We start from the raw sequence: 14,298 nt of genomic DNA on the forward strand, positions 1-14,298 counted from the left end.
ACACACACACAGAGAGAGAGAGAGAGAGAGAGAGAGAGAGAGAGAGAGAGTACTTCATATGCCCAAAGTGTAGCTTACATGACAGACCAGCTGCAGGATCAGACCACTTTCAAGTCCAATCTTTTATTCAATATTTAGGGAACCTTGCTTTAGAATGCTTGCTCTTGCAGGAGACCCTGGCAAGTGCTCCCCCCCTCAGCCAGTAAGAGATAAACTAGGCTACAAATTCATTTCTGAGTCCTCAGATATGGCTCCTAGCCTGAGTGCTTTTTGAGAAAAACAAATAAACAAGCAAGCAAAAAACCTGTCTCACGAGGGATACTTCTACACTAATTTAATTCCAGATAGGTGTTAGAGAATGTTGCATAAAATGTTCCATGTACAAATATTATTATTAATATCCTTAATTAACGCAACAACAGTTGCAGCACACAGATTCCGCCAAATTAGGAAAATTACATATTAGGTAACTGTGTTGCTAAGCAATATTACATACTCATTTTACTTAATTGCTGTAATTAGCATCTCCCAACAGATGCCACAATGCAAAGCAAGGAGAGAGAGGGAGGGGGACAGAGGAAGGAAAGAGGTTGGAGGGAGGAGGGTGGAGGGAAAGTAGAGGAAGGAGCAAGCAAGAAGGAGGAGAGAAGGAAAAGACAGGAAGAAAGAGCCACTTGGATATTCTAAAGTTTCTGTCGAAAACCCAATACTTTCACTCATTGTTCACCCCAATGGGGCCTAGCAGTCCACAGACATCTCAGAAATATACAGTCATTAACAAGGATTGAACAGTTAGGTGTGATCAATGGTCTAGGATCTTCCTTTCCCCCAGCCAGGAATAGCTGATTCGTTGCTAGGTTTTTACTTTTTAAATTCCTTTCTTCTGAATATGGTGTGGAAAGTCACCCAGGACCCCATCTTCCAGGACGTTTGCAGTACTGAGCCATCCTGACTAGCCACAGAGATGAGCGTAATGGAGGAGAATCAATAAGGTGGCAGTTTGGAGCCCACTTCTGACTATTTCCTGATATTAACCAAGTAGAGATGCTTGAGTGTCTTCCATTTTTCTCTCACTTGCCCAGGGCCTATCATGGCCAGCTTTCAGAGGCAGTACTGAGAGTGAGATGGAGATACTCCACACATGAAGGCTTTCACCAACAGACCTGCTTCTACAATGGTACTTTGGGGTTCACTTAAATAAGAAGTCTATATACACTCAACTAGGTGCTCAGGAACCCATATTTACAGTCTAGAATTTGAACCTTGTTTTATAAGCCCACGGGGACCATAATTTTTCTATTATACTAGAAAAGGGGAGCAAACTCCAGAACATCAGATATAGATGGAGAAGGAAATAAAAAGGAAAAAGTAAAGTGACTTCAGGTCATCCGTGGGTTTCTTTATTCATTTTATATTCCTCACCATAGTCAAGCAAGACTTGTAACTTGATGGATAGTCTCATTTATAATCATTCAAACAAAGCCTTAGGAAACTGTCTTCTGAAGCTAATTGTCCTTGTACTCTCTAGCACTGTTAGACCTGCACATTTCATGTCATCCTATGCAACTGCTAGTCATCTCTTAATATTCTCCTATCCCGTCTCTGTTTTAATGAGTTCAACATATGCCACAGCATGCACAGGATGCACTTTCTAAAGAGATCTTTGAGAACATCTCCATGTAAGGCAAGACTAATCAAACTCAGATCTGTTCTCCTGGGGTAAATGAACCATGTATGATCACCTAAGCAAACAGCTCTTACAGTGCCTGGTTTCTCTCTTTCACATTTTCACTATTAAAAAATTCTGCTACCGCCATCTCTTTCTACAGGGTTGGATTCTGAACATGCATGGCCTCAGAGGAAGCCACCCATTGGCCACCTTACCTGCAGTATTGTGGCATGTTACCCTCAGAGCTGGCACGATGATACGGGTGATGTTTCCACACGTTCTGCCCTCTACAGACCAATCCCTGACTCTTCTTAGCCTTGGTCTTCATATCTCAGTGATACTAAGACACCAGGTATCTTTGATGCAACATCATGTTTTCTTTAGGATGATGTGGGCCAACTAACTTTTCAGCCAGTTGTACTTTCCTCTGAGATATATTCTCAGATCCTGACAATTGCTAGTGATACTGTGCACTCATTTGGCATACCTCGTTCCTTTTTTCCCCCTGTTTTTTGTTTTTCTGAGACAGGATTTCTCTGTGCAGCTATGGATGTCCTAGAACTCACTCTCTAGACTAGGCTGGCCTCTGACTCAGAGATCTGCCTGCCTCTGCATCCTAGTGCTGGCATTAAAGGCAAGCATCACAACCTCTGGTCTAGCATGTCTTACTCTTATGCTTCACATTTACATTTAGAATCTCAATTCATCTTAGCATTAAGTGTAGGAACCAGAAGATGCTACTGGCCCATTACACAGATGAAGAAAGTTGGATGTTGAGGCATGATGGTAATTTCCCCAGGTCCATATCATAAGTGAGTGGTTTGTCTAATGCCAAAGACAACTAGCACCTTCAAAGCTGGGATCAGGAGTTGGAAGCCAACCTGAGCTAAATAGTAGATCCTCTGATTGCCTGAAGAGCTCATAGTTTCGTAGGCAGGAGGGCAGGAGCCAGCAACCAAAGAGAGAATGCCAGGCTGAGATAGAATGGCAGCGGGGAGGAGGCACACCTCACATGATGATTTGTCTGAGTACAACCTCTATCCTAGGGCCTAGAAAGTTTTCATGCCCCCTAGGGCAGGCCTGGGGAATAGGCCCAAATTCCCAAAGAGCGAATGCCTTCTGGGCTGAGTATAAACGCCATAGTCTGCTTCTAATTTAACATTTAACAAGTACAATTGGTGATTGGGCATATTCTCCAGGGGCAAGAGAGTCTAAAATTTGGAAGGTTGGCCTGAGGCTTTGACTGTCGCGTCCGCTCTCGACCAGCAAGAACGACACAACCACGAGTCCTTCTAACAGCAGTTTATTCAGTCCTGTTTCTTCTTGTTTCTTGTTTATATCTCCCCCCCCCCCCCCCCCCCCCCGCGCCCTGGGCCTCTCACTCTTAAATACTCTCAGTTCTCATCCACACACAGCAGGCCACGCCACCTCACCAGGCACTCAGCTTCAGCTAATCAGGGCAGCAGGGGCATATCTCTATCAGAATGGATTTACCGGTATCCTGGTACACCTGCGCAGCTCTCAAGATGTTTGTGGATTATATGAGGAAGTCAGGTGCAAGTCATACGACTTAGCTGCAGTCCCTGGCGCCTTTGGGACTGCCGCCACACCTGCTCCCCACATTTGACTACTTTTAGCTGTTAGAAACCAGGTTCCTTCCTAAGGCACCAGCACGCTAGGTATCAAAAGCTCAATGTTCCTGGCTGCCAGGTGGCATGAAAATAGAGAAGCACACACTCACCATTTCGTCTGCTGCCTGCCCTCCTCAGGCCTTCAAGTCAGTGTGAGATGCGTGTAGCATCTCTGCAAGCTTTGTGTTTCAGAACGGTCATCAACCATTGGGACTGGGCAAGCAGAATTTCTTCATTAAAATGTCTCTAAAACTCTAGAAAAATTGTGACCTTAATCCTCACTCTCGGTAGACTCACATGACTTAGCAATGAGGGCAATACTACCAACAACAACAATTATGATATCCATAACACTCTGACTTCATGTGGGTAAGTGGACCTTTCAAAAAAAAATATTCGGCAATCTCAAACAAACTTCAGCTAAGCAAAATAGGTTTTCCCAGGGACTCATAAAAACTAGAGGGGAGAAAGTAGCTAAAGTTACAGCATGTTTGTAGATGTCCTGAGTTGCTCTTGTAAATTGGAAGTGCCTTGTAAACTGGAATTCCCAGAGCCCAGAGAGGCTGCAGAAGCTTGCCTGTAGGAGAGATGATTGCAAACTTCTCTGTGGGGCAATGGATATCAAGACTAGGCTGTGAGCAATTCTGGTGCCACTACTATGAAAAACAATCAATATATATATATTAAAATCTACCTTAAAATCAATAATAACAAAAAGAAAGCTAATCAAATAAATCAGCTCTGAAGTAGGTGAAGAAAGAACTCAATTTAGAGAGATCCCTTTCATATTGGCTGTGCTGCAGCCAATGTCGTCCCTCTGTGTGTAATGAAACACAGCACCTGTGACAGCGCAAGCAAAACTCCCTAGCACTACTAAGGGGAAAGGAGGAGTCGCAGGGTGGCTCAGGCCAGACACTATGTTAAATAAGGCTGTTCAGGTCATTGCTCTGAGCAAAGTGGTGAATGTAGGACTGTGCACCACCCTTAGCTCATATGCTAAAGTCTTCACCACCCTAATTTCCTCACATTTGAAATGAGGACCTCTATGGAACTGATTCAGGTAACAGTGGTCATAAAGAGTGGGGCCCCAATCCTGCATAATTAGTGTCCTACTATGGAGAGATACTGAGGAACAAGGACTTTCTCCTGATGTGTACAAAAAGGGAGGTCATGTGAGGACCCTGAAGGAATGGATCTGCTCTAAACCATCAAGAGGACCATCACCGGAAACCCTCACCCTGGACTTCCATTCTCTAGAGTTCTAGGAGATTGAGTTACATTGTTTATTTTCCCCAGACTAACTGCAGCTTGAACGCTCTGTATCCCAGACTCTAAACCCCACAAGCACTGACATGATGCCACAGTAGACAATCCAACAGTGTGATCATGAAATTGTTTCACGCACAAAACTGTTGTATGGAGTTCCATGTAGGCCATGTGGATAAGATGCACATATAGGAAAAATAAATTTTCTCTCTGTTAGGGCTCCCTCTCCCAAATATCTCATTACCACTATATAAATGTCATAAATTCTAAGAAAAACCCAAAATGTATTTCAACGTGTATCTTGTTTTCACTCAGTGTGTATCTTGTCTCAATATAATACATTAATTATATTGTCACTTTCAAGCTGTGGTAGACATTATTTACCCATGTTTTTTTCTTTTTTTCTTCACACAGGGATGTGAGGTCAGAAAGAAGTAACCACCATCATGTGGACTTTAAATGAAGCTGTACTGTGAGTCTGAACTCAGGTCTGCCAAGCCATTTACCTCTATCTTCCAGCAAATATAATTGCTTTATGAAAGTATTTTGAAAGGAAAACTTCATTATTCATTTATTTCCAGTTAACATGCAAAATAATGGGCTCCCTTTAAGCCATCATAGGCATATCCCTGGGAATTGCTCACAATCCCCTCCCCCTCTTCCTCTACCTCATTCTCTCCCATTTTTCTCTAGTTCCCACCTCCCAGATCTTCCAGAAATGATTCTGCCAGGAAACTGAGAGCATCATCAGCTCGGCCTCCCATCTCAGAGGCCAGCTTTGTGTGCAACCAGAGAACAGCTCCAGTTACAGCTGGAGGGAACTCTGCCTTCCATAGATCATTTGGAAGCCAGGCATAGATTGGCATGGAGGTACCATCTCCTGACTCAATATGGTGGGAATGGCTTTGTTTTCATTGTCTAATCTATAAAAGTCTTCACATAGAGTTTCCAGAGAGAAGCTGAACAGGGTAAATGACCTACAGTGGCTGGTATCCCAGGTAAAATGTCTATTAAAAACCTATTTCTCTAAGGCATATTATCCCACGGGCTTTAGAGCAAAGACATCTCACTGAGTGCATTTAACAAACGAGGGCTCTGGGAGACAGGAGGGTTGGTTAGCCTGGAGGTAGGTACTGTCCTGGAAGGAGAGAGACCAAGATGAAGAGTCTTTGCTTACATTTCTAGACCACCATTCAGGAATACTGAATTGCCTGCCAGCTGGAGGGGATGAGGTGAGAAGGAACAGCTGAGCCACCTGAATGTTCTGAACTTTCCAACTGCCAGATGGAGTTCAGAGTAATACCCATGGCCCGGACTTTATCCTTACACATAGGTAGGTCTTGTACATATTCAGAATGAATTTCTCTTTCCAGCTCAATGGTAAGCCTGGTTATTTGGGAGGATGATGGTGAATTGAGGAAGCACATCCTGCCACCAGCTATCCTTTAAGATTAGTGATAAACACTAATATTTTTATATGTGTTCTGTTCTAACCAGCTTCGTGTATGCTTGACAGGGACTTCCTTTTTCATCCTCACATCAGATAACGGTTTATGGCTTTAGATTCCTATATGCTTTGCCCACAAACTATCCTTGGCACGCCTGTTACCTGTAAGCCTACATTCACATATTTTTTGGCATCCTGCACCGGAAGCTTCTCATACGCCATTCTCTGTTTGTGAGCTGACATCTCTCCTTCTGGAGACTTGACTTTTAAGGGTCATCTGTCAGCTATCAGTTTCTTGAGCAATGGCCCTGGAGCTACTGAGCCTGCTTGTGCAGTCAGCATTAAGACCCCAAAGATAATAGCTATCCAGCATCTTTAGCTGCTGAAGGAGAGCCAGCCTGACAACTGAGTGGGGTTGAGACAATCTCTGAAGGAACCGTGTGTACTGGTACTCCTCAACTTATAAAGGGTCGAATGCTGATAAGCCCAGCACACCCCCAAAGTTTCAAGTCTAAAACTCACTACATATACTTACCCTATTTAACACCATAACTTAGCAACATAGGGTACCATAGAATATGAGTTGTTTTTACTAAGGTACAACATTTCTGCATTATCATAATATCAAAGAGTCATTGGCTGATCTATTACAAGTCAGGCACTGTGTGTATAACAGTGCATGTGTTGTAGGAAGCACTGACATATAGAGCTTTTGGTAGTTGGGGGAACATTTTGGACATATGCTGTCTACCATATTAGCCACTAGCTGTCAGGAGCCATCTAGGAGAGGCCAAGGCTATAGCAGGTAATTTTGCTGGAGGTGGCTCACCATTTTTGCATGGCTTGTGATGGGTGAGCTCTGAGAGGCAAGTTTCCAAGAGACTTCTTGCAGCTGATAGGTCTTTTCCTACCACTATTATATAGTCTAATGATTTCAGAGCATTACCCCACCCTACTGGGCAGATTTCCTGCAGGTCAACGTAAAGATAAACTTTCATGAATTAATGCTGTTTAGATGAATTAATGATTTTATAGAATTCCGGTTTTGATTCAAATAATTTTAGGAAGAAAGTTTTAAGAGATGGTTTTAGTTACGTTGCTACAAAGATATGATGAAGTTAGAATCAAGACTTGAATGTTCCCACTCCTCATAAAATAGTAAGCAAAGGCTGAATAATAAAGAATACAATGAGCTTTCATAATTACAGTAGAAAGAGAAATAGGCTTGAGACAAACTCGTGATCAAGGAAAAATACTCATTCTAGGTCAAATCCAACGATGCACCTACAGGTGTGCACTATGATAATGTGAGTCCATGTGAAACTGTTGCTTTGAACTTATAATGAGCTTATAAAATGAAACACTGCTTTGAACTTAATATTAACATCTTTCTGTAACTCCCCTTTTGTGTAACATTTTATCTATGAGGAAATTCTTTCTTATGTAGAGAACTTTCTGTCTAAAAGCTTTAAAAGACTAAAAGTAATAATAAAATTTGCTGTAGCCATTTCTGCTACATCCAGAATGTGTGTGTGTATGCCTGGGTCTATGTGTGTGCTTGAATTCTCCCTCTCTTTCTTTTCTTTTTTCTCTGGTTCACGATGAGTTAATAAGCTCCAAGCCTCTTGCCTGGTCAGCCTGGGCAAGAGAGAAAGGAACTCTAACAATTTGTCCTTTACTTAATTCCCTACTGCTGCCAGCAGGAATTAATTGCCAAATGTATATCTGTCGTCTGTCTATACATATGTATAGACATGCATATGTATAGTTAAAAGACTTCAGAGCTTGTCACTGGACATCCTTGCCAGTCCCAGATAATTAAGTCTTTGTGACTCCATCAGCCAGCTGACACTGTCACTGGGCTTGTATGCTGCCAGCATGACTCCAATCACCAGTGCCATACTCCTTTTTTTTTTTTTTTTTCTGCTACCTGCCTTGGTTAATCCTCTGGTGTCATATCTGGCTTTTGACAACTAGCTCTTGAGTGCTTGAATGTATACAGTAAGGCAGAAATTACACTTTTAGTTTTATTTACACTCGGGTTACAGAAGTAAGAGTGGATGCCATGTTGAAAAATGAAGAGTCCTTTGTAGGGTTTGGTGAAGGCTCCAAAACTATATCCCATCCATCTTGGTGGTTCCTGGCTCATCTCATCCTCCTTCCTTGTCCTCTTAGAAGTACCTGTTTAATATTTGCTTTCCCTTCAGTCCGTCCTCTCTTCCATCGGAGCAGGCCTAAGTGTAGCCTCTCTAGGTCTTCCAAGTTCACCAAGTCACATTATTGCTGTGGTTGGTCACATTATGGAAAGTTGAAAGCAACCGTATGTAAACAACTATGTCTTCCAGAAACTTTTGTGCCCTCATAGAAATATGACTTTATTTTTTATCTATTTGTTTCCCTTTTCTTCATCATAGACTTGGAACCATGTCTGAATTAACCCCTTGATCTTTGTGATTTTTATACCAATGGTAAGGATCTCTCCTCTGATCATGCTTGAGATAGTTAGTACCTCCCAAGAGCCTCAGTGGTCTCCAGGGCTCAGACTGATGATAGCACACAAGCAGAGGGGACAGGCTAACTTGAGTTGACCTCCATTGGCTTTAGGATATGGATCCCTACTGACTGAGAGCTAATTTCCTCACTCTTCTGAGCCTTGGGTTCTGAATTTGGAGGAGACACTGTACCACAGCCTTGTGGAACAGATGTAAGAGCTCCGGGAAAGACTTCGCCAAGTGTTGGGCACCTGACCAGGACAGCTACTGATCTTATCTCCTTGATCTGCAAGGTCATGTCTGGGGCTATGACCCCACCACACTATACTATATAGGAAATAAAGGGCTCTGTGGGTGCATTTCTCTTCTTCCTGGGAAGCCTTGCCCCTACTCTGGTTCCCACCACCATTTTCTGGAGTGTTCTCACTCCAGCTTCAATTCAAACATTATTCTTCAGCCCCCTCCTCCAGGCGGTGTTCAGAATTTTGGTATTGTTGTATTTAGTATAAATATTTCCTTAGCTGTTGGTGCTTGTTGGTATCAGGACCTCTGAAACTCGTGACATCACATCGGTGAGACCCGCACACCTGTTGCCTAGGTAACAGCCACCATATTCCCAGAATCCACTTGGCTTACCTCCCACCTTTACTTATGACTATGTCACCATCCATATATAAAGAAAGGCCTCTCTGATCTCTCTCTCTCTCTCTCTCTCCCCCCCCCCCCCCCGACCTTCTTTTTCCACTGCCACCTTGACCTTTTCTCTCTCAATAAACCACATGTGGAACATTTTGGCCTGTTGTGGTCTTTCTGAAGATGCTCGAAGATCAATATATTTGTTCTGGGAGTGTGAACTTTATTTCACCCCTTTAGCCTTTGCCCTAATTATAACTTCTGGCATGTAGCACATGAATAGTGAATGTTGAGGAATGAATGAATGAAAGAAAATACAGTCTCCATTGGTCCTCATTCCCAGAAGCTGTGAAGAGGGACCTGAGAATGAGCTGGAATTAGTTTTATCTCCATGGTTCCCCAGAGTTACCTGGAAACTATTCTATTTCTACCTCCCTTCCAAACACTTGCTGTAGGAAATGTCAGCTCAGTCCCCCCTCTGAGTAATTGGAGCCATGTCTATGCACTAATCTTTCTTTGGTTTTCGCTGCAGGAATTCCTTGTTATGTGAACATGAATGCCATGGATATAAATCACACAGTGAAGGTGACCAGCCTGAGTTAGCTTGGCATATCCCCACCTCTGTGTAAGCATGTTACAATAGTTCCTCTTTTAATAATGCTGTACTGTACCTTAAGAATTAAATTTTGCCACAGATTTTTAAGCATGGAAGATCAAATCCATTTTTTTTAATGTTTATATATTGATGTAGAGATGGCTCTTCTTCCTTGAAAATCTCCCTGAAATTTACTCAGGGACTCAAAATTTCTATTTCAAGTCAGCAAAGCTTTGCTGGTGTCTACCATGAACTCCAGCAGGAAGTCAGAAGAATTTCAACTCAGTTAAGTGTTGTCATTGTTGTCTATTGTTATAGCCTGTTCACCTGCCTCTGGTTCTCTCTCATGTGACTAAGCTTTGATGACAATTGTTAGGACTAGGGACTTGTGTGCCTACCTCAAGACAGGTGCCTAAAATATAGGTGCACACTGATCAGTCTGTTGGACCAAACTCCAAAAGGAGCCTTCCCTACATTGTCCCCACAGTTCACCCAACAGACAAGTGAGGGTTCTTATTGACAGAGACTATGTCAGGAAGGGGAAAATTATGTCTACATGCCCAAGTTCTAAGAAAAATGACAGTGGCACAGAAAGAATTAGATTAGGCCAGACCTCTGTTACAAACCACACACAGAAAGGGCCAGGAGCTGAGGCCAGGCCTGGGAATTTTCAGCTACTTCAAGACAACATTCAAGTTTAATTCACTGTGTCCTAAGGACACAGGAATTTAAGAAGAGGACACAACAATGATGCACTCCGATTGTACTTTATGACATGGCTGATAGCAATAATGCTGCAATGAACATGGAGGACAGCTATCTCTTTGAGATATCAGGTTCAAGTGCTTTCAATAAATCTCTAGAAGTGAGATTGCTAAGGCAAATAGTAATTTTATTTTAACTGTTAGAGGACTCTCTACACTGTTTTTCATAGTGTCTACCTCACTTTATAATCCCAACAATGGTGGACAAGGGTTCCTTAAACTGGCATTTTAAACAATTATATTTTTTGAGACCTGAGGGCAGCAGAGGACACCCAGTTCCCTGCCATGGCCTCCTGAGGCAGGGCTGTGGCCACCACTATAAGGAACAAATGTGTGATGGAGAGGTAGGATATATAGAAAAAGGGCTTGGGTCACTTCTTCAGCTCTGCCCTTTGTAGCACACACCTTGTCTTCTAGGTTCCAGTTGCCTGTACTTCACTGCTGCTGCTGTTCTTGGTGGTTATCCCATGGTACTGGCATCCCCAAAACACTGCTGACTTCTGCTGCAACTGGACTTCACTTTCACAAAAAGCCTCTCATAAACCCTTTTCTTGATGCTCAGCCTCAATTTCTCTGCATGATGCCTTCTGTCCTGGGCCTTCAACTGCCACTGAGGCTGCACCTTCACCAGTGGCCTCTCCTGGCCTCTCACAGTGCCAAGCATCAGCTGCTATCCCTTCGTGTTTGAAAGCCAGTTCTACCTGGGTGACTCTTATCCATTACCAAGTCTGTCTGCCAACACCAGGTACAATGATGGCTGACTCTAGAGCACAGCTTCTCTGTGCTCTCAGGAGACACTTCCCAGAAGATTTTACCTTACTGATTCTGGTCTCTTCTAAATCACTGCTAATTTCTTAGTTCCAGCTTACCAGCATCAATTGTCCCAGTAATGCAAAGGAATTGATTTTGTAGTTCTGGTACCTTGTTAATCACAGCTGATTCTTCAGCCCCAGCTAACCAAGACCACAGAATCTTCACAATCAAAATAGCAATGGCACCAATAAAAGTCTTTAATCTTCCCTTGAAATTTCAAAAGCCAGACCTCTATCGTTTGCACTGTTTTCAACATTATCTTCCAAGCTCTGACAGAACATCCCACAGCGCTCCTTAACACCCAATGGGACTTCTAGCTCAAAGTTCCAAAGTCCTTCCACATTCTTCCCCCAAATATAGTCAGGTTGTCCCAGGAATACCCCACTGTATTGGTACCAATTTGTCTTAGTCAGGATTTGTATTCCTGCACAAAACATCATGACCAAGAAGCAAGTTGGGGAGGAAAGGGTTTATATTTCTACATCACAAAAGGAGGTCAGGACAGGAACTCACATAGGACAGGAACATGGAGGCAGAAGGTGATGCAGAGGCCATGGAGGAATGCTGCTTACTTGCTTGCTTTCCCCTGCCTTGCTTAGCTTGTTTTCTTATAGAACCCAGGACTATCAGCCCAGGGATGGCACCACCAATCATGGGCTGGGCTCTTTCCCCTTTATCACCAATTGAGAAAACACCTTACAGCTGGAGCTCATGGAGGCATTTCCTCAACTGAGGCTCCTTTCTCTGTGATAACTCTAGCTTGTGTCAAGTTGACAGTTAAAACCAGTCACTACAGTGTTCTTCTAGGAGTTCCTTGATTTCAGACGTTATGTTTTAAATCTATTTTGAGTTGATTTTTTTCTATGTAGTTTCAAATAATAAACCAGTTTTATTTGTTTGCATGTGGAGACTCAGTTTTCCCAACACCATTTGCTGATATGACTGTGCTTTCCCCATATGTCTTCTCTTCATGGCACCCTTGTCAAAGACCAGTTGACTGTACATGGGTGGATCTGTTTCTGACATCCCATTGTCTTTCATGACTATGCATATTATTATATCAGTATAATTTGATTTTAGTCTCCACTGGCTTAGTCATGTATTTGAAATCAGTGAATGTGAAGTCTCCAAATTCTCCTCTATAAGGAAAATGTAATGTGGCATGGCTTTTGTGTGTGTGTGTGCTTGTGTGTGTGTGTGCACATGCGTGCATAATTGAATGTTATTCTGCTTAAAAAAAAAGGAAATTTCAGCTAAGTAAAATAAGTCAGAAACAGAAGGATAAATGCTGTGTGGTTCAACTTAAATGAGGAATTTAAATTGTGAAACTCATAGTAATAAAGAGTTTCATGTTTGTTACCAGGAGCTGATATGAGGAAGAAACTGGCAAGTGTTGGTCAAAGGATACAATGTTTCCACCAGGCAAACTAAAGAGGAAGTTCCTGAAGGTGGTGAATACACAATGTGGCATTGATTGTGGAGATGGTCAACAACCCTCTGCACCCAATTATATGTTTTACATGTACAGTTTGTGTGTGTGTGTGTGTGTGTGTCAATCACAGCCCAGTGAGCTTATCTAAGGTGCAATTCACACAAGTAGCTAGTACACAGTGAACATTTGATGAAACAGACAGAACATTCGACAAAACCGTGGAGGTGTTCCCACTTGCACAGAAACATCACACAGACCAGGAGGAACTTATTTTGAACTCTCACAAAGGAAAAAGTCAGTTACACAGACTCTTTGCTGTCCTGGCAAGTAAAGGCCCATGAATGATGAATGCATTCAGATACTACGACTGGGAACACATGAATCTAGATCATTTCCAAGAGAATAATCCGGGAAAATTTCTAGTCTGGGACATCACACAAATGTCCTGGTTCTGTGATAACAGATGAGTATGTTTTTGCTTGTCTCCATGTAGTCTTGTGTTTAAGCACAGGTAGTAACATGCCTGGCTAAATATGTGCACCTATATTCTTAAAGAGCTCTCAGCCCCTGCCATACCTTTAGACAGCACTAGAGTGTGTTGAAATAATCACAATAGATTCAAACAGCATCACACTTGCAACACAGCACCCAAACCCACAGCCAAGGCTACCTGGTAGCAAGAAGTGGATACGAATGCACTGGGCTGAACCAGGCCTCTTTCCTCCGTGGCATGCTGTCGTAGATCAAAAGATCTTTCTCAGTCAGAACAACTAGGGCTGGTTTCCACTGTTTCTCACTCTCTCCAGGCACCTGAAACAGAAAGCAGAGAACTGTGAAACAGCTGGAGGACAGGATGAACAGAAAAGAGACATCAGCATCCCTTCTATAAGAAGGCTGAGCAAAACGAGTGTCCTTCGGTTCAGGCTTCAACAGTGGAAATGGGAAGAAAGAACTCCAGTGTGATCCTAGCCATTCCTGATCACTGAAAGTATCTGATGTCTCAAGGGCCCTAGATATGCTTTCTGTGCAAATGAGAAGCAGTGAAGCCATTGCGCAGCCTACCTGTTGGTCAGTGCGGACTTGTTATTTCACAGTGGGAGGCAAATGCTTGGGGGAGTCAGTGCTCTCCTCACCTGATCTAGCAGAGCACATTTAGTATGAAAACATTTGAACAAATTTCCAAAGGCACTGAAAAATATCCTGTGGAGCCATGTGTCTCCTCATTTGGGTGTGAGACATGAAGTCTCTTAAATCCTGCTCTGGAATTTCTGTGGGGCTTTAGGCATCACATAAAAATTTTCTCTTCTTCATTGACTGTTCAGTTTTACTAAATGAAGAGTATCTACTTAACTCAAGGACCAGGATGACCAAGCAGAAACAGAACAGAGAACATCAATTGCATAATGGTACCAGATGCATTTTTGCATCCCTTCCAATGCTGAGCTCTGCAGAGATCACCAAGAGCTATTCTTTTTTTTTTAATATTTTTTATTAGGTATTTTCCTCATTTACATTTCCAGTGCTATCCCAAAAGTCCCCCATACCCTCCCCCCGCC

General features: G+C 42.7%; 1 protein-coding gene across 2 annotated transcripts in view; it reads right to left on the reverse strand.

The window, feature by feature from the left end:
* Sntb1 (syntrophin beta 1) overlaps positions 1 to 14,298 on the reverse strand; it is a 260,074-nt gene that overhangs the window by 21,682 nt on the left and 224,094 nt on the right. For both annotated transcript variants that reach the window (XM_029469797.1, XM_021183546.2), the window contains one exon: positions 13,413 to 13,552. In XM_029469797.1, the coding sequence (XP_029325657.1) occupies positions 13,413 to 13,552 (140 nt within the window). The remainder of the gene's footprint in view (positions 1 to 13,412; positions 13,553 to 14,298) is intronic.

This window comes from Mus caroli, chromosome 15, assembly GCF_900094665.2.
Source record: "Mus caroli chromosome 15, CAROLI_EIJ_v1.1, whole genome shotgun sequence".
Classification (NCBI taxonomy): domain Eukaryota; kingdom Metazoa; phylum Chordata; class Mammalia; order Rodentia; family Muridae; genus Mus; species Mus caroli.